The sequence below is a fragment of the Lissotriton helveticus genome, chromosome 5_1 (assembly GCF_964261635.1).
Source record: "Lissotriton helveticus chromosome 5_1, aLisHel1.1, whole genome shotgun sequence".
Taxonomy (NCBI): Eukaryota; Metazoa; Chordata; class Amphibia; order Caudata; family Salamandridae; genus Lissotriton; species Lissotriton helveticus.
The window spans coordinates 926,094,456-926,120,625 of record NC_136065.1 but is presented as its reverse complement, the minus strand read 5'-3'; the positions used below and the strand labels follow the sequence as shown (position 1 = coordinate 926,120,625).

The 26,170-nt window shown below is 44.4% G+C and overlaps 1 protein-coding gene across 3 annotated transcripts in view; it reads right to left on the bottom strand.

Annotated features, from left to right (window-relative positions):
* The window catches only part of LOC144754997 (protein FRA10AC1), a 312,415-nt gene that overhangs the window by 103,290 nt on the left and 182,955 nt on the right, over positions 1 to 26,170 (bottom strand). For all 3 annotated transcript variants that reach the window (XM_078643391.1, XM_078643392.1, XM_078643393.1), the window contains exon 10: positions 2,549 to 2,662. In XM_078643391.1, coding sequence (XP_078499517.1) covers positions 2,549 to 2,662 — 114 coding nt within the window. The remainder of the gene's footprint in view (positions 1 to 2,548; positions 2,663 to 26,170) is intronic.

Sequence of the window (26,170 nt, the reverse complement as noted above, 5' to 3'; positions counted from 1 at the left end):
GCTTGATCTTTAAAATCCCTGAGTTCACTGCAATTCCGTCATATCCGTAGATACTGCCCAAAAGGGAGATTCTTCCTTAATGATTGGGGGTGGAAGCTGGAATAATGCAATACGTTGTTCTTTGCAGTTCGTTTATAGTAGGTCTTAGTCCGCAATTGGTTGCCTACTTTCGTAATGGTGACATCCAAGAAAACGATTTTGTCCTCAGCATATTCGTGAGTAAATCTCAAATGTTGATCAAGATTATTGGCCCATTCAAAGAAGGTATGCAAGACGTGTTCCTCTCCTTTCCCAATCAGTAGAACATCGTCTATGTAACGTTGCCATAGTATCACATTTGATGCAAAAGGGTTGGTCTGGGGGAGGATGTGTTCACATTCAAAATTATAAACATACAAACCCGCCACACTCAGCGCAAATGTACTCCCCATTGAGGTGCCAGTGGCTTGGAGATAGATGTTACCTTCATATTCAAAAAAATTCAGTTTCAAAGCCAGGGTGGCACATTCCACGACAATGGTACGTGAGATGTTGAACTCCCATGTAGAATGTTGTAACATGTCTGAGACCACTCTGATCGTGGCATCCTGAGGGATACAGGTGTAAAGACTCTCGATGTCCATTGTTACCAAGAAACAAGGTTCCTCTGGTATAGTGATTGTTTTCAGCATAGCTAATAAGCTTTTAGTATCTTTGATATAGGTGCTTGTAGACTCGATGATTGGTCTTAGAAAAAAATATCACAATATTTGGAAAGAGGCTCTAGCAAAGAACCCAGACCCGAGACGATCGGTCGCCCAGGGGGTGGAAATACACCCTTGTAGGTATTTGGAAGAGTATAGAAGTATGGTATTTTGCCTTCCGTAGTTGTCAAAAAATCTGCTTCTTGTTTGCAGATCAGGCCCTCACTTTCTGCTGTTGTAACTAGTTCTAAGATCTTAGCTTTCAAAAATTCGGATGGATCTTCTCTCAAATGCACATAATTTATTTGATTGTTCAGGAAGCGGCGACATTCCCTATCGTAGTCTTCCACATCTTGTATAACTATACCTCCTCCCTTATCTGCACTTTTGATCACAATTTTGGTATTATTCTGCAGTGACTGTATTGCTTGGAACTCAATTGCCGTTAGATTTTTATATGGCATTGGTTCTGATAAGGCTTCTACCTCATTGATAACAGCTTTTTCAAAAGCTAATATGTCTGGAGGTGTTGTGTGTGGTGGAGGAGTGAAAGTAGACTTTAATCTGAAACAAGTGTCACTTTGGATGGTCTGTGAGGGGTCTCGCACCTGCTGTTCAAAAAAGCTTTTTAATCTTAGTTTGCGGAAAAAAACTCCGTCAATTCGCAGTGTAGCTTGAACCGATCTAATCGTGGGGTAGGAACAAAACCCAGACCCTTCTCCAAAATATTTGTCTCTGCTGGGCTCAAGGTGACAGAGGACAAATTAGTAACTAGAGTCTCTGATTGCTTGTACCTGGTCTCTGTTCTTGTGTCTTGCTGCGGGTGTTGTCCCCTACAGCTTCTGTGTGTTCCCAGTGTACCTGGTTGGGACCTCTCCGTTTGCCCCTTCCACCTCGACCCCTCCCTAAAAAAGGCTGGGGAAACATATTTGGATAGTACTGCGGGTGTTGTGGGGGGCCAAAAGCCGGATTCCATCCCATCATCGGTGGAAATGGTGGTGGTCGATGAAAAGCATTATGATGGTAATTGGTGCCACCTTGATATGGTTGCCAACCTTGATTGGGAAAACCCCTACCTCTGCCACGTCCTCTATTTCTTTTAACAGAGCTACCAGAACTGGAGCCACTGGAGTTGGAATCTCCTGATGTGTCAGAATTGTAATCAGTCGTGGTCGGGGGTATAAAGTCTGGGCTAGCATATGGGTAGGCTTTCACATAGGACCAGCGTTTGAGATCTTTCTTGAACTTCTGTGCTTTTGATTGAGCTAAGTTCTCCTTATATTCGTTCATTTCCTTATTCAGGTCATCTAATCTTTTTTATAACCCGTTAAGGTTGTCCTGAAATGACTCTCAGTTTGCTGGATCTCAATCAACAGTGCCTCAGAGAGGCGGAGAGCGTTTTTTATAATCAGCACTGCCCAATCACGGGTGCAGTGCCAAGCAATCTGGGCCCATTCCTTCCTAAACACTGCATCATCGAGAAAAATTCTCGGTGCATTAGTGACCAATAGCCCCTTTGGTGCTGTATTGTTAGTTAGATATTCTTTAAGCATAGTGCAATGTAAAATGGCCCGTATGCGGCTTCTTTTTTGTTCTCCTAACTTATCCCATTCAGTCGTCTGTGCGATCGTTTGAGATATAAGGGGATCTGAAAACAGTGATGTATCGCCCAAGATAGCATCCACTTCTTCCCTCGTGTATGACAAGCCAAGATTTTTTGTTTTATATTTTCCCTGAGGATATTTCACTAGTAGCTCCTTGAATCAGGTGTGTCTCTCTCTGTGGGCGCACGAATAGAGAAAACATACAAGGAAAACAGACTTTTCTGGGGAGCCAACAACAATCACTAGGACGAGCTGACTTACTTAATTTAACAAGTGCATTCCGTTTTTCACCATGTTCCAGATACCCGAAATTCACCTCCCAGCTCTTCAGTCCTTCCTTTTCATCACAGTGTTTGTTCCCACAGAAAAACTGACCTGGTGGGAAATCCGAACAAAAGGGATAACAATGTTATTAAAGAGTAAGACCGCCTTTGTTTTCTGTAGATAAGTTAAACGTCTAACAAAAGCAGCATTTCAGTGGCCATCATGTCTACAAATACAAAACAAAGGATATCATCAAAACCTACAAAGAAAAATGCATACAAGTTGCATTGGGACTTTAGCTCGATGAAAATAATTAGATTTTTCAGTCATCGAAATTTGAGTCTAACAAGCAGCAATGAAATTCTTTCATACAACGTTTTCTGGTGCAGTGCAATTTATCCATCAGTGACAGCACTACTTAAAGTGGACTTGTCCTAAAGCTGTGCCCTGGGCTACTGTTCAGGCCCTCTGAGAGGTGGCTCACAATCCTTCTGTGTGTATCAGACCTAATCTGTACCATTACAGAGCAAGCAAACAGGCAAAGTGTCGTAGAAAAGGGGGGCGCGAACAGCCAACGATGACATGTAGCATTACACATGGAGGCCTTTCCATCTAAACCATAATGATTGACTGCCAACATTTCTGCATCAAGGGCACATGTAGCAGAACAAGGCTGCTATTGCTCACTGTATATAATTTGCAAAAGGAAGCTCAACACCAAAGAAACATCAGTTGTACCATCATCAGCAATTATGAAAGCACATGTACATTTTTACTCTAGGGCCTGAACGGTAGAATAACTCCACAAGTGCAAGATAGGTCACCTCGGAAAAAATATTAAATATTTTGTGCAGAGTTTGCTGTCAGTTATAAGTAATTTTTTACATGTTTTTGTGTTGCAACTCTTCAGAATCTGCCAATTTACTAGTGGGCTTTCCACTTAAATTCACATTTTGAGCAAGTTTGCTTTAGGCGAGTTTACGCAAATGGTGGCAGACTGGTGGTATTTACCCAGTGGATTTTCCACCAGTTTTGGGGGCCTCTGAATTAGTATTTAGTGGTCTTCCCGGACAAAATGTGACCTAATGGTTGAAAACAAAACACTCTGAAGATGAGAACCTATGAGATTTTGATGTGCTCTATGAGAAACTCGAGTAGAGATCAAGAATTATTTTGAATTAATGCTTTGCACCAGTAGGCGTGCATCCCTCAGGGAAAGCTGGTGTGGGTACGAACGGCAGTACCAAACTAGGGGGGTGGGGGACTTGCATAGTTGTACTCTGTGGAATTCCACAGAGTTACATAACAACTCTGTTAGATTCCGTGGAGTTCCGCCAACGGGCAGAAAATATGCATGTTGCGCTGCTCACATTGCAATTTAGTGCCAGTAGCGTGAGCGGCCCTGGAAAATCACTGCAAACGCTACCATGTGGTGGGGAAGAGTGCGCAGCCAATCGAGGTGATTTTGCTGCAGCTCGAGAAGGAAATCTACTAGAGAGGCAGCAAACGAACAACCGAATATTACTGGTTACCTCTGTAGTCATGCTTTCAGCCACTGTTTCTATTGCAAACTGATGGCTTGGTACCAAATACATGTTTCGGCCCCCATATAAAAGCTGTATGCTGTTTGTAGGAAGATAGATTGGGGAGGAGGGTGTAATAAATGAGCCACTCTTGTGATTTTGGCACCCTATGATGACCCTTGCCACCACCATTTTAATTGATTTTAGTGTGTTCCTTAATGTAGGATGGTCCTGCATTTGCCTGTTTCTCTTCTGTTCTGTAATCTTGCTGTCTTTCAGTGGGAGCTGTTACTGAGTGGAACAGTTTTGCCAAGAGCAGAGCGAGTGGGATGTGCATTTGAAGGCGTGCAGTTGTGATTGTATTGTGCATTGGTGAGAATTATGAGTTCTTACTATTGGCTTTGACCATTCTGTTTTCTGACTTTACCTTGCTTTATGGCAGTGCTGACTATTGCCTTTGACATGCTCTCATGTCATCTTGCTTTTCAATTCCATCTTGCTTTGGGCCTTTCTGCCCGGCACGGGGTTGCAGAGCTTTCACTTGTTTTCTACACTCTGTGTGCTAGTAGAAACCGGTTCTTGTCAGAGGAATGTGCTCACTCTATGCCAGAGTCATAACAAAGGCCTGATCAACCGGAGGTGTGACCTTGGTACGAAGTGGTACAGTAATCTCATGAGAACGAGGGGGCGTGGTTTGCTAGAAGCTTCGTTATGTTTGGATTTGTATTAAAAAGGGGGAGCTTCCACTGGTCTGGTCGAAGTTGGAAGTGGAAGTTTTGGGAGTTTGGATTCCGAGTGAGGGCAGACGTGTTTATCTCGGATTGAACCCTGATTGCTGAGCTCTGATCCCCGGCTGTGTGAAGACTTCCCCCGGCCAGAAGTGGGCAGTGTGCATCAGGTGATGTATTTAGATTTGTGATTATTGCCATTGTGATGTGAGCCAGTGGCTGTGATCGTTTGAGGTGTTTCTTTGTGGTGTGGGAGGTGCACATCCAGAGGGATCCTCTACTCGGTATATATATCTTTCTGATCTCTTGCAGGACGTCCAGTGTATCTTATCTTATATCAGTTATTGCTTGTTTATTAATCGGTATAATTATGGATTCATGCTATTTAGATTATAAGTTTGCTCAGTTATTGATTCATGCCTGTAGCTAATGCATTTGGTATCTGAGACAGCCTTTGTTTAGAGAATATTGTGTAATAAACCTCAAGCCTTATTCTAAAAGTGATAGTCTTTGCATTCTGTTAAATAAAACTCCTTTTCCAAAAGGTGCTGTTTGTTTTGTGTTGCAGTCTTGCTGTGCCAGGGGTGGTAAGACATGCTTGAAAGTATATATTATTCAAAAGTGTATATATTTGCCTCCCAGGTGGGAGTGCAGTGTTTGGGTGTGGCTTATTGGTGAGAAGCCACATTCAAAACAGGGGGGGTCTGCATGTGACCGGTTGAGATGCTTGGACATAGTGCTTATAAAGAAATGCACCTCCGCACAGAGAATAATTAAAAAATATGAGGTGAAGCTATCAATCAGCTATACGTCATTCATATCTATAGTAGCGTGTAGAAAAATAGGAGGGTCGGGTTTTTGTCTCAAAAATGGAAACCAATATGGTGGCAGGGATTTTAACAGTCTATTTAACATCATCAGGATAGCGGATGCGTCAATTGCATGCCGCAAAGATGCTACTTAAAATGTTTCAACCATTGAAAAGTAAAGAGTGGTAAAGTCAGTAGTGTGGACCGAATATGTGCAATATTCAAGGTGGTCAATATTTCAATTTGCAGAATCCAAAGCAGAGTAATGAGGAATAACCGAGTCTAATTTAGCTTAAATCTCCACCCTATTTTCTTCTTCCCGGCCCCTGTCCTGTCCCTCCCCCCAAACCATGGCCTTCGCACCCGTGCCTGTACTGCGAACTTCTCTTTTGCAAGCTCAGCCTTTTGTTTTATAGATAATAACATGCCACTTTCTCCACAGCTGCAACACTAGCGATTGCTACTGGAACAACCTAAGTAAACGTCATTGTTCGCAGCCAAAACACTTTTCACATTGTGGGCCGTGCCCAGTTCCAGGCAAAAAATCTGCGTGCACTCATGAGGCACAATCTCCGAGGACGGATTGGCCATTTATATCAGTAGGCATTTCCCGGCAGGCGGGGTGGAGTCTGGGTCACTGAAGGCCAGTTTCTGAAGGTCTACGACCGGTGCCTCTGTCCCCAGCTCCCCGGGGCATATGGCAGCCGCCAAAAGAGAAAGCGCGGGAAAGACACAGGAAGAGAGAAAAAGAGACCGGAACGGAGAGAGAAAGACAGGAACGGAGAGAGAAAGATAGGGACGGAGAGAGAAAGACAGGAAGAGAGAGAGAAAGACAGGAAGAGAGAGAGAGAAAGACAGGAACGGAGAGAGAAAGACAGGAACGGAGAGAGAAAGACAGGAACGGAGAGAGAAAGATAGGGACGGAGAGATAAAGATAGGGACGGAGAGAGAAAGACAGGAAGAGAGAGAGAAAGACAGGAAGAGAGAGAGAGAAAGACAGGAACGGAGAGAGAAAGACAGGAACGGAGAGAGAAAGATAGGGACGGAGAGAGAAAGACAGGAAGAGAGAGAGAAAGACAGGAAGAGAGAGAGAAAGACAGGAAGAGAGAGAGAAAGACAGGAACGGAGAGAGAAAGGCAGGAATGGAGAGAGAAAGACAGGAACGGAGAGAGAGAAAGACGGGAAGAGAGAGAGAGAGAAAGACAGGAAGAGAGAGAGAAAGACAGGAACAGAGAGAGAAAGACAGGAACAGAGAGAAAGAGAGAGAAAGAGACAGGAAGGCAGCGTCGCAGAGCTGTAGTGCCAAGTGTTTGAATTTGGGAGACACTGTTGGGAAACAGACTCTTATTGCGAGTGTCCACACACGAGCGTGGCACCACAGAGCTGTAAAAGGAGCAGAGAGCGAGGGCACACAGAAATGAATTCCCACATAGTTAAAAGACATACTCGTGATCACTGGAGGGGCGCACACCACAGAAACCAAACATACCTGACCTGATCCTAAAAATGTCTAAGGAAGAACAACAACGCGCTGGAAAACCCCTTCCCGCGCTGCATGGGCCCCAAAACTCCAGAATGTTCTAAGGAGGAACTAACACTCAATAACAACTACTGCTATGCAGGACACACTTTAAGGGCACTCCTCATCGATAGATATTGCCAAGACTAGTCAATAAATATGATCTACTCACGGTAACCCTTGCTGAGAATACCGACACTTCTCAAACAGTAATGCACTGCGATCGCTACCCCACCTTACCTGAGGGACAGCAATACATTAACAGCCTGATTCATGAAGCTAAGGCCCACATGCATCAAGCATTTTTGTAGTCGCAAACGGTGCGATTCCTTAAAATCGGCCGTTTGCGAATGCAAAAGTGCTTTTTGGGATGCATGAAGCAATTTTAGAATTCGTAACATGTGTGCGAATTCTAAAATTGCGGGTGCTTTTAATAAGTCGCAGATGTGCGATTTCTTAAAAGCAATGCATCATTTTTTTAAAAAGTGAAAATTCGCAAATAGGGTGCCAAATTTACCGAGTGGTTGAACCACTCGGTAAATTTGGAAAAAGTGTGTAAAATGTTGAAAATGTTTTTTTTTCAACATTCATGTTATGGAAACATATGTGTGTGCAACATGATGCGAAAAATACATTTCAGGGGTGCATGGGGGGGTCCTTTGGACCCCCCCCTGCACCCATGAAATTTTCTAAGTGCCACTCGCAATTTCCATTGACTCCTATGGGCCTTTTGGCCCATAGGAATCAATGGGAATTGCGAAAATTAAGTTAAGAAATCGGTATTTCTTTGGGATTCGGTAAAAATTGCGATTTTTACCGAATCCCAAAAGAATACCGAAAATATTGATGCATATCATTTTGCATTTCTTAATTTGCGATTCCTTATTTTTCGCAAATTAAGAAATGCAAAAAGACACAATGATGCATGTGGGCCCATATGCGCTCGCAAAAGGGCCAGATTCTGAGAATCTGGCCCTTTGCGAGTGCAATTTTTGCATTTGGGATTCATCATCCCAAATGCAAAAATCGCTAATAAAGAATTAGCAAATATGCGAGGATTAGCATTTAAGGAATCTCTATTAGAGATTCCTTAAATGCTATTCATGACACATTTAAAAATTGCGAATTTGCAATTTAGGACCGCTATTTACCGCGAGGTCAAACCTCGTGGTAAATAGCTAAAACTTAGAAAAATGCATTTAAATGCATTTTTCTAAGTTGCATGTTACACACACACATGTCCTTTGGACATGTGTGTGCGCAACACCAATGTAGATTACATTTCAGGGGTGCTACAGGGTGTCCTTTGGACACCCCTGGCACCCTTGAAATGGCATCCTTATTTGCGATTAGCAATTTGCTACTCGCAAATAAGGAATGTGTAGGAATCGCAACTTATTTAGCAATTCCTACATGAATCCCGTTTTGCAAGTCCTTAATAGCGATTCCTTATGAATCGCTATTAGGGGCTCGCAAAACGGGAGATTGATGAATCAGGCTGTTAATATATAAATACATTTTAAAAAGATTTTGTGCGAGGACTCATGACAACGCAGATGGACACGCGTGGCGTCACTATCTGCGCTCTCTTGGGAACACCATCTGGGCTCGCTCGGTGCTATATTGGGCGAGCAAAAGCTTTTCCAGTTCTCCATTTCACTTCCAGTCCAGCTCCACCGCCACCTTATAAGTTAACTTTCCAGACACTTTTTGTTCCCCTGACGTAGCCAGCAGTTTTCTAGCTTTATTCTTGATTTCAAGTAGTTTCCCTACAAACTGCAGCAATTAAAAAAAAAAAAAATCGGAGTAAAGTGTTTAGTGGTGAGAAACGCATGTCATCTGCACCTACGGAGAACGACAACTACAAGAAAACTGCCAGAACGCCTCCAAATTGGCTGGTATTGTGTTTGTTTTCTAAATAGCTATCTACGAACTTGCATCCTACAACTAATGCCGAACTGCCATTCTTGGGCTGTTAGCGCCCCTCAGTGTCCATATTTTTAATTAACACAGAATACATCTACTTTCATTAAAAAACAAACATTTGCAATGCAATCTGTCCCGAAATGTGAAAGTTAGAGCTACTGGCGTTGACAATGTTTTTTACTTTTGTTGTTTTGATTGCAGTGGAGTGATCATATCTGCATAGCGCTCTTGCCATCTGTATGACCTCGCAGCGCCGGAGAACCAGAAATGGGAAATAGGTTACAAGGGAGGGGAAGTAGAAAATAAACGACATCAATGGAAAAAGGAATTACAAGAAAGGTTCTTATGGCACACAGGAAACTTGAGCCTATGGGGTGGTGATGCTAACAGGACACTGGATGTTGAGGCAACGGTTTGGGGCTGGCATTTTATAGGTACTTGTGTGTTTCACAATGCACATAATAAAGCAGAATGTTATTAAGCTTCACTGCATAGCCATAGAAGCCTTGCAGTCATCGCTACATGAAAGTATTGGGAAACAAAAGCATTCAGCAGCCACACCAGGAAAGTCCTGAAACATTTGGCGCTCTCTACTCAAATAGCAACCCAATAGTCTCTGCTGTAAACAAGACAATAAACAAAACAGCCAAGCAGCTTTAAAAGAGCATGCGCAGGCAGTGAGGACATTGACCTGCCTTATTAAGTGTGTGTGCATAATATCTATACGCAATGTTACAAGTGGTGCCACGATCAAGTTGCTTCACATCAAAATAAAACAAGCTATAAGGATACCGTTTTGCTACATAAAATAATACAAACAATGAACATAGCAAGCAGAAGATGAGCACCGTTTTATATCATGACACAAAACGTAATGCTGTTACTTGGACAAATGTAAAGTGCTGTAGCGTGACAAGAACAGTACTTGTACCAATTGAAAAATAATTGCCCTATACCCTGAGAGAATGATTATGTAAAGATGCAAGGAATCACACACTCCCCTCCTAAATAAACAAAGATTAAAAAAAATTGCTCTCCCCTGAAAGCAAATCACAAGATGGCAAATAGGACTGCAAGGAGAATCAAGTGAAATGCAATGGCTCCTCCTTCAAACGTATATCTCATAAAATTAGTGGCAAGATAAAACGAGGCAGTACAGAAGTGGATGCCTGCTTGTGCCCAGGAGGGACTGCTGAATGTGTGCTTGATCAGGGGTGTAGGAATGCTTTTGCTGGTGCTTGTAACACCTTTCAGACCACTACATAAAAAGATGTAAATGCTAGAAAAATAAAGAACACATTCTTTTCAAATTGTGTGCATCACCATCAGTGGGTACAAAAGTATACCTCTCGGTCCTAGTGACACATAATTCCCATATCCTTTTTGAAGTTACGAGGCAGCACAGAAGTGGATGCCTGCGTGTGCCCCGGGGAGACTGCTGAGTGCACGTTCAATCGCAGCGTATGAATGATTTTTAATGTTTTTTGCCGGTGCTTGTCGCGCCTTTCAAACCCCCACATAAAAAATGTACACGCTAGTTAAATAACAAATTCTTTTAAAATTGTGGGCATTACCATTAGCGGGTACAAAACTAAACCTTTCGGCCCTAGTGACACACATTTCACACATTTGAAATTATGAGTCAGCACAGAAGTGGATGCCTGCTTATGCCCCGGGGTGACTGCTGAGTGCGCGCTCAATTGGTGTGTCGGAATGCTTTTTGCCCGTGGTTGTAGTTTTTGAAGACAGTTATATATATGCAAACTTATTAGCTTTCAAATAGAAAACAATCACGAAAAAGGGTTTGTAAATAGAGCCGTGGGTTGTTTCTATGAAGCAGCCAGCAGGAGGAGCCAGGGAGGCACAGCTTTGGCAGGGCGCAAACATGAACACTTCTCACTACACGAGAACAGGCAGGCCAAAAAAAACCCCCAAAAAAAGAGAGTTGTCCGACAGTATCGTAAATAAGCTGAAATTTAGGAGCACATGTAATACGGGTAGTCCGTATGGGAGGTTACAAAAGTGCAAAAGGTGGGACTAGTAAGACATTTCACCAATCAAAAGCTGGAGTTTACGAAGGATAGTAAGAAGAGCCAATAGGAAAGATGGGAGGGGGATGAACCCCATTTTCTAGTTACAGCATGCCTCGCTGAGCAGCGCATTCGCTGCCTAGGTTCCCCCTAAAAAACAGGAACAAGACGCCGATAACACTGTTTTAACATGACATGCTTCATATTATAACCTTGCAGCGTTGGAACTTTCTAGCAATAAATACTAAAAAAACAACATAGCAAATCCTTATTTTATACTCTGTTCTGAAGACTCAATGTATGTTTTGCCAATTAACTCACAGTCCAAGAATACTCTTTTTGTAAATATTACCACAATTTAAGTATTACTCCAAAGTGACAAATGAGCTTGAAAAGTTTAATATTATCCAGTGCAAACCAGAACCTGCCCAGCGTGGTCCCCAACATTGTGGGACTGTTTTCCATGCTATAATTTTGTGCACTAATAATGACATACAATATACAATTTTCAAATAATCTTAAATATTCAGACTTAATATAATTGCAACGGAAACACATTTCAAATAATGTATAAAGTGAAGCTATTCATGTGTTTTAGTTAAGCCACATGTACATATAAATATCCATCTTGAAAAAGATGGATGGCATCCCTGTCACTCACTCCAGTCCCTCCTTGCAAACATCCTGTCTGCACAAGCTTCGCAGATTACACTGTTAAACTGATGACATATTTGTTTATTTCCACTGGAGTAGTTGTTTAGCTAGTGTTGTATTTGCTATGGTGCGGATGTAAGATGCAGCAAGTACCCATCCCATCTGGTACTTCACTGCGTTCATTCACTGGGAGAAAGTCTTATTGTCTAAATGTTCCAGATTTGTTTGAACATCTTCGGGTGACATTAGCACAGAGGGCATTAAATAAGCTTTTTAGAATTGAGATGGTGCTTTCGTGTTATGTTATATTAGCTGGATTTGTAATACGCAACTTATCACCCGGTAGGGTATCCAGGCGCCGGAGCAGGTGTATAGGTGTGGGTCTGCAGGAGTGGTGAGTAAGTCGTCGGCCACATGTAGTTAGTTGAAGACCCAGGTCTCCAGCTTCTTGAGGAATTCAAAACATAAGGAGGAGGATCTAATGTGTAGAGGGAGATCAGTCCAGGCTTTAGGTGCGATGTGTGAGAATGCTAGACCTCCCATTTTACTTTTGCGAACATGGGTGTCTGTGCATGTGAGGCTGAGCGCAAGTGACTGGTGGGTTGGTTAAGGTAAAGGCACTTAAGGCATTGTGGTGCAACTTATGTAAAGGATCACTCCTAATGAGAATTAGGACTCAATTTAGAGCTGGCGGGCAACGAGAATTTCTCCTATTTGTGGGTGACAGCTATATTGTTCATTGGAGCATTTTCTTCCAGTGGAGAATCTGCCAGCAGAATTACCTACAAACTGATACCATTACAGATTGTGTGCTACGTAAAGGGAAAATTCCCAATAACAACAGTAACCCATTACATAGGCAGGGCCACCTGAATTATGTGATTGCGCGGCAGCAGCAATTTTTGCATAATAATAGATTTGCCGCATTTGCCACATAATCCATCACCTGCAGCATAATCTGCAGATTTTAACAAAGTACATTTTTGCATGTAGCTCAAACGGTTAAAAAATTACTAAAGATGCAGCGACATCTGTTGCTGCGTACTGAAAGGCCCTTTGCAAAGCTGGGCTGGCCACCTTTGTGTTGCTCATTGCTATATTTGGGTATTAAAATCGTACTAATGAGGTGAAACCAATGCCCAGACAGTATTACCAAGTTTAACAATGACGAAAAAATGAAGGAATGCAGTTACAAAATGTGTGGCAAATATGCCACACAATTTGCGTTTTCCTGTTGCATTATTTATTCAACCGTGCCACATAATTTTACCCTTTCCTGCCGCATAACTCCAGTGGCTCTGGATATAGGAAATGTTACATTATTTTCTATAATAAAACAATGACTATTCAAAATTTCAAATCTCTTTCACCTTAGAGAGACATTAATACTTTAAAGGACTGTGTCCTGCTAATTCAGGGATAGAATCATGCAAACCATTGCCAAACTAGGAACGCTTGCAATCCAGACTATGTTCCCAATACTGTTACAAAATGTGTCGCATTATGCCACACAATTTGCGTTTTCCTGCTGCATTATTTACTCAACCGTGCCACATATTTTTACCCTTTCCTGCCACATAACTCCAGTGGCTCTGGATATAGGAAATGCTCCATTATTTTCCATAATAAAACGATGACTATTCAAAATTTCAAATCTCTTTCACCATAGAGAGACATTAATACTTTAAAGGACTGTGTCCTGCCAATTCAGGGATATCATTATGCAAACCATTGCCAAACTAGGAACGCTTGCAATCCAGACTATGTTCCCAATACTTTACAAATAAGTGATATGTTTGCACACTTTTTTAAAAGTCTCTGCCAAAAATAGACAAGCATTTACAATGCAATGGTCTCGGCATTATTAAAGGTAGAGCTATTGGCATTGCTCATGACATTTTTTTTTTTAAATCATAAATAAATGGCATTGTCATTTACATTGTAAATAGCTTAATCGTTAAATAAATGGCATTGTCATTTACAATGCCAATTGCTTAATGGCTCGCAAATGTATGACCTATTGCATTTACACACACCCAGAGCCACGTACACACACCCAGAGCCACACACACCCGAAGCTACATACACACCCAGAGCCACGTACACACACAGGAGAGCAAGCACAGCCAGGGGGCAGGGGAGCAAGCACAGCCAGGGGGCAGGAGAGCAAGCACAGCCAGGGGGCAGGAGAGCAAGCACAGCCAGGGGGCAGGAGAGCAAGCACAGCCAGGGGGCAGGAGAGCAAGCACAGCCAGGGGGCAGGAGAACAAGCACAGCGGGGGGGCAGGAGAACAAGCACAGCGAGGGGGCAGGAGAACAAGCACAGCGAGGGGGCAGGAGAACAAGCACAGCGAGGGGGCAGGAGAACAAGCACAGCCAGGGGGCAGGAGAACAAGCACAGCCAGGGGGCAGGAGAACAAGCACAGCCAGGGGGCAGGGGAGCAAGCACAGCCAGGGGGCAGTGGAGCAAGCACAAGACAGGGGGCAGGGGAGCAAGCACAAGACAGGGGGCAGGGGAGCAAGCACAGCCAGGGGGCTGCGAGTGCACTGCAGATATAAGGTGACCTGGAGGCCGAGTATTCTCAACACCTAGAAAAGCTCAAATAAGTATGGGACAGAGGTCATATTTCCACCGTCAACAGGTCATAGGACATTACGGAAAGAACCAGCATAAGCAATACTTTTACGGCAACATGACCCATAATTCTACGAGCTGAGAAACAAGTCTTATTAAAATAAAAAAACAATGTGCACGGTCGCAGAACACTTCGCAGAGCATATGAAAACACAATTTTTGCACACCTGTTGTTGTCGTTGGGAGCTCATTAACCAAACTACCAGCTTGAGGATTCTGTTGCATTTCTTGGGCGGATAACAGAGAAATTGCATTGTTATGCGAAGTTAACTGTGAACACTACTTTTTTTCCAATCTATCATCTCACGTTGGAAAGCTTTCTGGACTCACTCTGGAAAGGATATTATGAAGTTTACCACTTCCTGGGTCCCCTTATACTATTGAAATAATGGGTCCAAAAGTACGGCCTTGGCAGCTCTGGGGTTAGCTCCCGCGCATAGAGTTGGAAAGCTCCTTCGGCCAAAGCCCCAAAACACATTAATTCCCTTCCCGCAATCCTCGATCGCCCACTGTACACCAAAAAGACGACACCAAGCGGTCACAATTTGCAACTTATAATTAAAAAAAACACTGCTTCAGTAACTTGCACATCTCCTCTACCTATGTAAAACTGCCCCCATTCCCCCTGCACTATATGCACATAACGCCACTAAAACAATCCTACACAAGTGACAGACATGACCACTTTCCCGATAGTGGAGGGGGTTAGCAGGGAGACCGGGCACGTACACTAGTCGTTTTCCTGTCGGGAGGCGCAGGTGACTAAGACGTGGAAACCAGCACAGGAAAGGCAATATGACAGCTATAACTTATAATTTGCCGCTGCGTTCGGGAAACGGCCAAAGTGCAAATAGGGTCTGGGCAAGGCATACACGGAAATTAATGACAGTTGTAGGGCATGAAGACGATAAGGGTCCAGAACGTAAGTATCATTTTCTTCCACCCTAACCTTCCTACTTAATACTCACGGGCACATGCCGCAGCAGGACTGCCCTTCAGCAACAGGGCCAGGCCTCTCAGAGCCCCAGGGGAGCAGCGACCTACAGACCCCAACATGGCGACAGCAGAGAGAGGAGAGAGCAGCGAGGGCACTGCAGGAGGAAAGAGAGGGGGCGGGGTCAAGAAGGGCTATTGAGGCGGGCCCTGAGCGCTTCACTAAGTAAAGCCGAATGCGCAGAGTCTAGGGTAAGTCATACAGAAACAGGATTGGCCAGAAACTAGAGCCTAGGTATTATTGGCGTAGAGTAGGTACGTTCCCAACACTATTTGGCTAAAAAGATGTCCTACAGAAAAACAGTGCCGTATTAAGGAAATGTCCGTGAGACGGACACAAGGAGGCGGCCATCTTGGGAAAGGGATTTTGTTTGAACTGCTCGTACAGCGATAGTCACTAATGTCATAGTTGCCCATGTTTTCAGTAAGCATATGTGTGGCATTTTCAATATTTGTAGTATGCCTGTGTATGACATTTACATGCACCACTTGTGAAACTGCATGACAATTTAAACAAAAATATTTAACAAAGCAAATGGTGCAACGCATACTTGCCAATCTCTTGCTTGCTTGTACATCGAGGCGTTTAAAATGATGGTCCCATTAAGATTAAAAGGGAATGATCCATTTTTTTGGGATGGCTGCAAAGCTCCGAAAATTTCGAAATCGGGGGCGTGTTTTTTGCGTTCTGAGTGACGGATGACGTCACAGGGCGAAAGAACGCAAAAAACACGCCCCCGAATCCGAAAGAGACGGGGCTTGAACTGAGTGACGCCCCTCTCCTCCAATGGCTGGCCTCCGTTTAGGAAGCCAGCCAATGGAGGAGAGAGGCGGGTTCAAGCCCATACCTAAAAACATTAAATCTCCCACCGAAGACTGCGCAAGCACAGCCTTACGGTCCTCGACCTAAAAAACAACAGTGCTTGACTAACATCAAGTTTATTTGGGGGCATTTCGGTTTAGCAAACACTGATGCGAGAAAATAGGTGGAATGGCCAGCAAATTGCTGGAACACAGTAAACCATGATTTCAAATGTCAGCAGTGAAGGAAAAAGAAGAGCTACATTTGACATTTATGCTTGGAAATCTGTTGGGAAATTTGAATGTCAGTTTGTAGATTATGGAAACAATGAAAAAGAATACCAAATAAGCACTGGCTGAGCCAATAGGTCTGGCTTTTTGTTCGGGAAGAGTTTGGTAATAGTTGGACAACTTTATGGGTGTTGCTTCTAAGTGTCTAAGAAAGAAAACCCCAACCTGACGTAGCATCTTGCGCAACACCTACATAGAAAATGTGAACAGGAGCCCGTGTTGAACAGACTGCATTAAGAAGAGGGGAGGTGTGCACGTAAGATTATCACAAACAGGAGGAGTATTAAGATGAAGGCAGGATTTTAAAAGGTGAAGTTAAAAGGCAAAAAAAAAAAGATGAAGGCAGGTATTTAAAAGGTGAAGTTAAAACACACGCACAACAAAACCGTGCATTGTTCTTACTTCTGACAAAGGGGCTGTATTTTCGTAGCATCTTTTAAAAAAGAGGCCACACACAAGCAATCCGTAAATCCATCATGACAGGAAAGTGGAAAAACACGCAAGGGCGATTAGTGGCTTGCAGTTGTAATGCTGTGAGTTATTCTTTGCAAGGGCGAGCCGAAGCAAGCCAACTGACTCACTGACTGAAACACACCCTTCAAGTTTGGAGAGAAGGATCGTCAAGAGTTAATCAGGTCAAGGTGGGCTGTGCATGCGCACTAAGCCTCTGTAAAGCTTGCACCTTCCCAGTAGCCAACCCCCACAAAAAGTGTTTTATCATTTTGCAGTCGCCAGAGTCAAAACTGTGGAAAAGTGAACTGCGCACATGGCGCCTCATTCAGTTCCAGTGCAATAATGTTGTGAAAATGTCAGCATTAGTCCCTGGCAGAAAGATACACTTCTGCTGGAAAAGATGAAGCAATTCGTTGGCTAGAGAGGGGTCGGTGGGCTCCAGCTGGCAGACGCAGGGCTGGGCAGCCGTCTGCTGTTTTTGTTTGCCAGGCCGACTTGTGGCCGTCTGCGTGGGCCAGTGCGCGTGCGCATTCTGGCCCACTAGTTAGAGAACCGCCTTGGACCTCAGGTGACCCAATCTCGAATCTAGGTTTCGAAAGAGTCCTCATTTTGTTATCCTGCGTACATAAATGTATTCTGGGTATATGGCATTTTTTTTTAGCTCTCCTTGCCTCAGTTACTTAGTAAAAGGAATTACAATTGCTTAGATCCACCTAAATCCGGACTTATCTGGTGAAGGTAGGGAGTCCCAGACAGAATTCTGAGTGACTGACCTTGAACCAACTCCGGGGGCACTGTCCTGCAGAGACAGGCCTTGGTTTTGTCAGATAACAGATGCTATCGGGCTCAGACTGGTAGACGGCAACATAGCCACACAATGCGAGTGAAAATGGTTCATGGTTGAAAGAAGCTTTACTTGGACAGTATTGCAGCTTCTAGGAAGTTTAGTAGCTATTTCACGGGCAAGGGATGGTAGGGTTGGCAAAATGTACACATTGTAAATTACGTGAGGGGCTTCTATATGGCGCTGTATAGCTGCACATTCTGTAAACGTACTATGCAGGTGCATGGGAAGACAGTAGTTAATTTCACATATGTATATCAAAACGTATTCCTATACATATACGTTCTGCTTTGAAGCTCCGCCATTTTAGATGATACTATTTCCCAACTCAGCAGAAGTCGTCCAGTCTGCTTTGGGGTAAAGACAGATTTGATTCTACAAGGAATCAACCTCGTGCTGCGGATGAGGCCCTCAATTCACTCTTCTTTCTGGAATGTTCTGACCACTCATGGAAGGCGCATCTAGAGTGTAGTGTCCGGTTCTTATGCCCCCTTTAGAAGCATACTGTACAGTTGTGAAAGGCTCAACTGGAGTTTCATGACCAGTAATGTGGAACACTCGAGAGTTTAGTGCCCATTTCTGCACGTGTAGCTGGAGTAGTGTCCTTCTGAAAAGGATACATCCTGTTTGTGTTTTCTGGGTGGGGGTATGTCGGAAGTGATATTTGGGGACATTGGTTATAATTACACAGCGTACGCAGGCAGGTGTGGCCTACTTTTAGTGCTGCATGAAACAGGTGTTACTCTTATTAAGTAATATGCAATTTTCAATCAGAAGGATGATGGGTACATTCTGACATCTAGTGAGTGCCCCTCAAGAATGCTAAGCGCTGCAAGTTTTGCTTACAGAGCGCAACTCAGCTGAGGAAAATCACATGATTTGTCGAGTTCCACAGAGAAAACAAGCGAAAAAGGTGAGATGTTTTGGTTTCAGAACCAAAAGAACTGAAGGTTCATGCCTTCATTTTAGTCCCGCAGGATGTCTGATCAGAAAAAAAATCTGTGCTGTGCTATACGTTTTTAGGCAGAAAAGAGGGGAGGCCACTGAAAACCAACACTCGTTGAAAAATGTATCACTAATAAATGACACAATCGCTACCTATTTAAAAATATCAAGCAAAAAAATGACCCCTGAGATCACAGACCAATGGTATATTTGGTAATTCCTTAACTAATGTTTTAGGACCCTCACCCTCTTTTAGTGGGATGCTTCATCATTTGGTCACACCCTGCTGTAATCCTGCCATGGTAAACTCTTGATATTCTGTTCAGGGAATATGAGGTATATAATTGTCTTAAGGATAGACACAAGCTCAGTTATTTTCAGATTTCCTTGATAAGATTTAAAAATATAAGATCCAAGTCTAGGGGATTCAATTCACCCCACATCCAGTAATAGTCAACATGTTTCAACCAGTCAGTGAAGTCTAGGTAGCTCAGGGGTGGCTTTCTTCAGGACGTAACTATGCCTCCTTGAATGTCTCACTTCATTTATTCATTTAATTTATATGGGGACTTTCATAACAAACACACACACTCTTGGTGATCACTCATTTGTATCCATAGTGTGTGATGCACCTGCATGCAAGACATAAAATGCAACATTTCGGAATATACATGGAAAATAGTAAATAATTGTTGATAGTATGGCTACGAAAAACCTATATCGGTACAATGCAAAAATGTACATATATTTCACATTAGTGTTACACTTGTTCAAACGATTCCAAACTGCATTTTCGATATCAAGCACAGTCACCCTCTTTATTTACTTACCCACCACCCTCCATAGGAAAGGAGGGGGTAGAATGCTCTCAGTAGTCAAAATTAAGAGTGTATAAATGCAAGTGTTCATGGGGGCGTGCCCAGGCCGAAAACCAAGATGGCCGCTCGGACCTGAAGCTCCTGAGTACACACCAAAAGAAGGCGGCCTAAATACAACACTCTCGCATAAATTCAAGGCAAACTTCAGAAGATTGACATGCGTCGCGAGGGAATCTATGGACCTGAGGCCTGGTCTGGAGCCGTGGTGTGAGGATATGCAGTGGCGGGCAGCTGCCCGCGGCCTGACACGGCCCTTGGAGGCCCAGCGACAACAGGGGCCGCGGGAGATCCTGAGGGCATGGCTCGCACTGCTCGCCGGCCACACATGAAACTCGAGACCCACTGTGCTAGCGATCTGCTCTACCAGTGGCAGAGGTGAGGAGACGAGCCGGAGACTCAAGACTCATGCTTGCCGCGCTTTGCAGATGCGGATCGGCGCACTGCCAGCGTGACTCCTGCAGCAGTTAACGATATCAGTGCCATGGAAGAAGGTAACGAAATGGCATTTACTTTGGAGGATGGCGGCTTGAAGCGATGAGCGCCTCCCCATGAGGGCACAGCATAAAATATACGGAGGGTGTTAGTGCTAAAATGGAGGATTAACCCTGCATTAGCTAGAGTTTGGTCCTGGGGGTGGAAGAGGCTACGCAGATTGAGCTCCAGTCCGTCTCCTGCCGGGCAGGACTATAGCATGGCCCGACATAGCTGGGTTTGACGAGGTGGCGCGCAGTGTTGATCTGTGTGTGCGACTGAAGAGGCTCAAACTGCATGTGTTCGTGCTAATTGGCACACTCCAATGACAATTAGCGTCCCGAAAATTGCGACACCCAAACGGCGTATTCACCTGGCTGCGCGAGTCGCATAGTACCAGCACAACAGTCTGTGAACCTGATTGTCTGCCACCCTCGGCCTTCTGCTTTAACCATGGAGCACACATATCCACGACAACGCCCAGTGTTCTTTGACTCTGCCAAAACCACCAGGCGCGGGCCGATGGCGAAGTGCATGAAGAAGGTGCGCATGAATCTGGAGAAACAGCCATAGCGGCGTGGCTGGGACAGCCACCATTCTTGCAGAAGTAAAATCTGGGCTTAAGGCATTGGATGCTCACATGGATGGCATCGTTTTGACGCCAGAAACTATGCAAATACATCTAGACTAGCAGAAGCCGAGTATCTCTACCGCAGAACATCGGATATCGGATGTTGAAGCTATGCCATCCACCAGCATCAAACGTATTGAAAAACTACTTAAGCAGACGGCGGCTAAGGGTGAAGATTTGGAGGCGGGATCCTGCAGAAACAATATACGTATTGTGGGAATACCCGAGACCACAAACACTGGTCGACTGAGCGACTATGTTGAGGGCCTCCTCATTGATCTCTTTGGTAGAACTGCATTCACTGCTTCGTTTGCAGTTGAGAGATCCTACAGGACCTTGGGACACCGGATGGTCCAGGGTACATCGCCCAGGTTGATCATCAGCAGGCTCCTATATTAACAGGACAGTGACGCAGTCCTCTGGCTTGCCTGAGAGAAAGGCCCAATCCAGTATAAGGGCATTACACCGAGTTTTTACCACAATATTACAAGAAGCGCGCCGAAAATTTACAGAAGTGAAGGGATCCTTGCATGAAATGATCATTAAATATGTAATGCTTTATCCAGCACAGTTTTGCGTACACTTCAAAGGCAAAGCACATTTATTCGACACAGCAGATGGAGCTACTCAATTCTAAAGGCGGCACCGTTCCAAACTTCAAGCTACAGCTTTAACGACTGACGGGGTGTCTCCTACTCGCCACTCCTCTGAATTACCATGCACTGTCACTGAACAGTTACTGGATTAAACTGTGCCCTGGCTCATGCCTCTGTCAGGCCTGACGGTACTGCTGCAACCCTCGCCTGTTAAGAGAGAATACCAAACCAACATACTGTTACTTCCTTTATTTGACACTCTTGAGTGCGGACATTCACTCAATGATGATGAACGTCGTAACACTTATGTCTAATAGGCCACAAATCCAATATGCACACCGTATTCAGAATGGTGTCTCTCTTGGGCATTTCCCTCCCCCTAGGATGACTCCGTTAATGTTCTTTTGGTTACTAATAAGGTTATTGTGTGTTGGGATTCTCTAGCAGCATCAGTTATACTGTCAGCAGTGGGTGGGGGGTAGGGCTATATTTACTGTTATAGAGCCCAATGTTGTATACACTGCATGTCAGCTAATAGTATTATATAAAATTTTGGTCATATTGCATAATGTATCGCCTAAAACTACCATGATTCCTAGAACTCGGCCATACAGCATTAGCTCATCCCTTAACTGGACTGATCTCTGCAGCACAAGCCCCCATTCAGCATGACTGCTAACACCCCCCCTTAAAATGTATGTCCTGGAATGTACAAGGCCTCTCCAATTCGCGCAAGGGTCACCAGGTACTATCATACTTGTCCAGGTATGAGGTTAAGTTAGCTTTCCTCCAGGAAACACACTACACTCTGGGTAGCATGCCTCCGTACGTCTCAACCTGGGGTGCAAACCGGTTCTTCGCAAACGATAGCACATATTCTAGAGGTGTTTGCATTCTGATACAAAAGCATTACCATTTTCTACACGTGAAGTGATCGCGGATTTTGATGGTCGCTATCTCATGGTGGAGGGGACACTGGGGACCATTCCCATATTACTGATCAACATCTATGCGTCAAACACAGATGTCCCAGATATTTATTCTGACAAATCAATGCACATTACTCTTTTACACAGCTCCACCATACTGTGACCGGGGGAACTCGCCGGCCCTACAATGTAACCCCGATGTGGACTGGTGGACCGCTATACCCCCATCTTCCCCTCTTTTCCCTTTTCAGCAGGGCAAATGGAATTGGGATAATACACCATTGTTGACATCGCAGGAAGAAGAGGCCGGCGCCTTTAACTGGGCCTTTCAGAACGACGAGGCCCCGCCCCCAGCAGATGTCAGCGCGTATACAACGTTAAAGGCAGAGGAAACCCTGAAGCCGGGTTGCATCGACACCGGAGTGGAGACGGAAGACGTTGGAGTTGTAGTGGTGGCAGTTGCAGAAAGAACAGGAGAAGACGAGGAACGCAGAAGAGACGGAGGGTTGATACCAGCAGGAGCCCGGGCTCAGTCAGGAGGCCAACGTTCCCACATGTCACCGAGCCACGGTCCTGGAGTAGCCTTGCTTCTACAGGTCCAAGAGAAAGTCTTGGTTGGAAGGCGGGGACGCCCGACTGTGTAAAGCGGGAAAGCCCTCAATCCCTGTACCGACTCACAACCTGATTTTACCCACACCCGTGCACTGATCACTTTCACTACCCTCCCATTTATGAATCCTCTTTTTGTTGTGTGGTTTAAAAGCGTGCACAAGAGAGTGGTGATCCCTTCACTCCCCAGTCCCTTGGCTATATACGTCCCGTTGGACGCCGTCCTGACATTTTGTTTCTTCGTCCCTACATGTCCTCTCTACGGCCGGACTTACTGAGAGACCTGACCGGACCCTAGGAAGCAGGAGACCAGGCACGAAGATAGAGACAAGAACCACCCGGCATCACGGACCCTGCCAAGTTCGCCGCAGAGAGACTGACAAGTCGCCATAAGCGAGTGTTTGGAAAAATAAAACCTTATCTAACCAGACCTATCACTTCTACCTGCCACACATACTCATGGGCAGAGATTCTAATCTCCCCATGAGTCCAGCACTTGATACGAATGGTGCAGGTAACTCTACGAAGCCACGCACGGAGTGTGCCCTTACTGACCTTATGCAATCCCACTCTTTAGCAGAAACATGGAGACACCCAAATACTAGGGAATATACATTCTACTCGGCTCCACGCGGTATCTGGTCCCGAATAGACTATTGGTTCACCATGCCTGACCTTACCCATGCACTCACTGAAATCTCACATTTTCCTAGGATGTTGTCAGATCACTCCCCGGTGCTCTTCACTATGCAGCTGGCAGGCACTCCATCATCGCGTGCAGCCTGGCGATTCCTCTCAAATACCCTACTTGATGATGTCTTCTGCTCTGAGGTCCATGAAGCAATTATTGAATACTTTCAACATAATGTGGGTACGGTGCACAATTTCTAGACATTATGGGACGCTTTGAAAGCGTTCATTAGAGGGGTTGGTATAGCGAAGTATTCTGATGTCCTGCGTACTAACCAGAGAGAGCTACAACAGATTGAACAAACCTTAAAAGCGTTGAGTCCGAGGCACTCATGGGGGGCAACATTGGTTATCTCCAGAAAAGAGGGGCCATTATTCAAAAGTTCAAAGAATTGGCTAAGAGGGAGGTTAAATATCTGACCAAATATGCTAAAGCAAGAATTTATGGCGAAAGTGAGATACCAGGACGCACACTACCCAACATGCTACGTCCCCTATACCCAGAGTCAATGATATCCTCTCTCCATCTTGAAGATGGCACTGGGGTGACTGCACCAAAAGACATAATAAATACTCTTCTAGAGTATTACACTGCCCTATACTCATCCAAAGCCACCACAAATATAGACACCATTACAGATTATCTTGCAGAGATTGCAATGGTTTGGATGGAGAAGGGGTAACAACAATTCCTAGCTGCACCGATATCTTGCGAGGAGATATGCAGGCCATGGACGACCTGAGCGGTACATGTGCCCCGGGGCCGGACTGCTTCACAGGTGCATTCTACAAAGCGTACAAGGAGGAATTAACCCCATATTTACTAGAGGTATATGCAAAGGCCCTGGCCTGTGGAGCTCTTCCCCTAACAATGAGAGAGGCAGTCATAAGCCTACTCCTGAAGCCCGGCAAATCCCAAGAGCAATGCTCATCTTATTGCCCATTGTCCCTGTGGAACCATGATAATAAAATTCTTGCCAAAGTTTTAGCTACACGGCTTTCTATTTTAATGAACACGATAATATCCCCACTGCAAACAGGGTTCATCGTTAATCATCCACAACTGTAAATTTACGTACTATATTCACATTCCTTAATCAAGTTGACCCGGACCTCCCAGCTGCAGCTGTTGGATGCTGAAACAAAATTTGACTCAGTGGAATGGCCATTTTCATTTGCTATGTTGAGTAAGCTTGGTTGTCTTAAGGGATTTTGCGACCTCATTCGCTTATTATACGTCGCCCCAGTGGCGCGTCTTAAAGTAAATGGCAGAATTACAGGTCAGTTTCCCTTATACTGGGGAACGTGGTAGGGTTTCCTCGTCACCATTACTATTTATAGTGGCAAAGGATCCACTTGTTAGATGTCTACCAGAGCGTCATCAGGCAAGCGGACTTCAATTTTAGCGGGCAAACAATAAGAGATTCATTTGAGGAGACAGGACAATCCTCCGTTCAGTAACGTCATTACAAGAGGGGAGCAATGTCACCCAAATGGACAGATTAATTTTATATAGCATACATAATGCATTGCGTGCGGTAGTCAACACTGTTCCACTTGAGCCACCCGACTTCCCACTCTTAACAATGGTAATCACAACTCCAGATAGCACACATTCAGTATCCAGGCTATACCGTGCTGCCAGTGGGGAAAACCCCTTCCTAACCGGGGATCGAGAGCAGCTTGAGAGAAGGTCTTAGGTATCCTTTAGACTGATAAGTTGTAGTTCTATTGCTGCGAACAGACTAAATCAGTATCCAATAATCATCGGCATAACCTATTACATTTAAAATACTTACATCGCTCATATTGCACTCCACAACTACTTTTTAAGTTGGATCCCTCCAAATCCCACAAATGTCATAGATGCCCAACAGAACATGCTGATTTCACACATTTGGCTTGGAACTGTGCTCTAATACAGAGATATTGAGAAGAGGTGTTCGACATTTCATCCAAAACGATAGATATCACTAATGAGCCTTCCCTGCTAGTGGCCCTACTGGGATACATCCTTCCTCTACAAAAGAGAATCAGAATATATGTGACTATTGCCCTATTACTAGCTAAGCTCTTCCTCCTATCCTACAACCAAACAGTGGATTCGAGATCTGATCGATTGCGATACTTCCAGTGATATATATGCTTAACTGCAAACCCCTGCCTCCAGGTGGAGGAATATTTGGCAACCCCTGAAAACATACCTACAAACATACCTACAAACCCCATACAAACATAGCTGCTCAAGAGCGACACCCCTCATGCTGGCTTAGACAAACCTTAGGAAATCAAACAAATTCTTCAAAGGTCTTGGGATTGGGTTTTGGTTCTTCCTTCTACTGCTTGCTCCACCGAAATAATATGCAAACTGCAAACCCCTGCCTCCAGGCTGAGGAATATTTGGCAACCCCTGAAAACATACCTGCAAACCCCATACAAACATACCTGCTCAAGAGCGACAACCCTTATGCTGGCTTAGACAAACCTTAGGAAATCAAACAAATGCTCCAAAGGTCTTGGGATTGGGGTTTGGTTCTTCCTTCTACTGCTTGCTCCACCGAAATAATATACATTTCTGATCACTTCCTTACTATAGGAGCAGGGGTGGTAATTGAAATGAGTTGCTATATAATGTCACTGGCACAGAAAAGGGGTTGAGTGCAA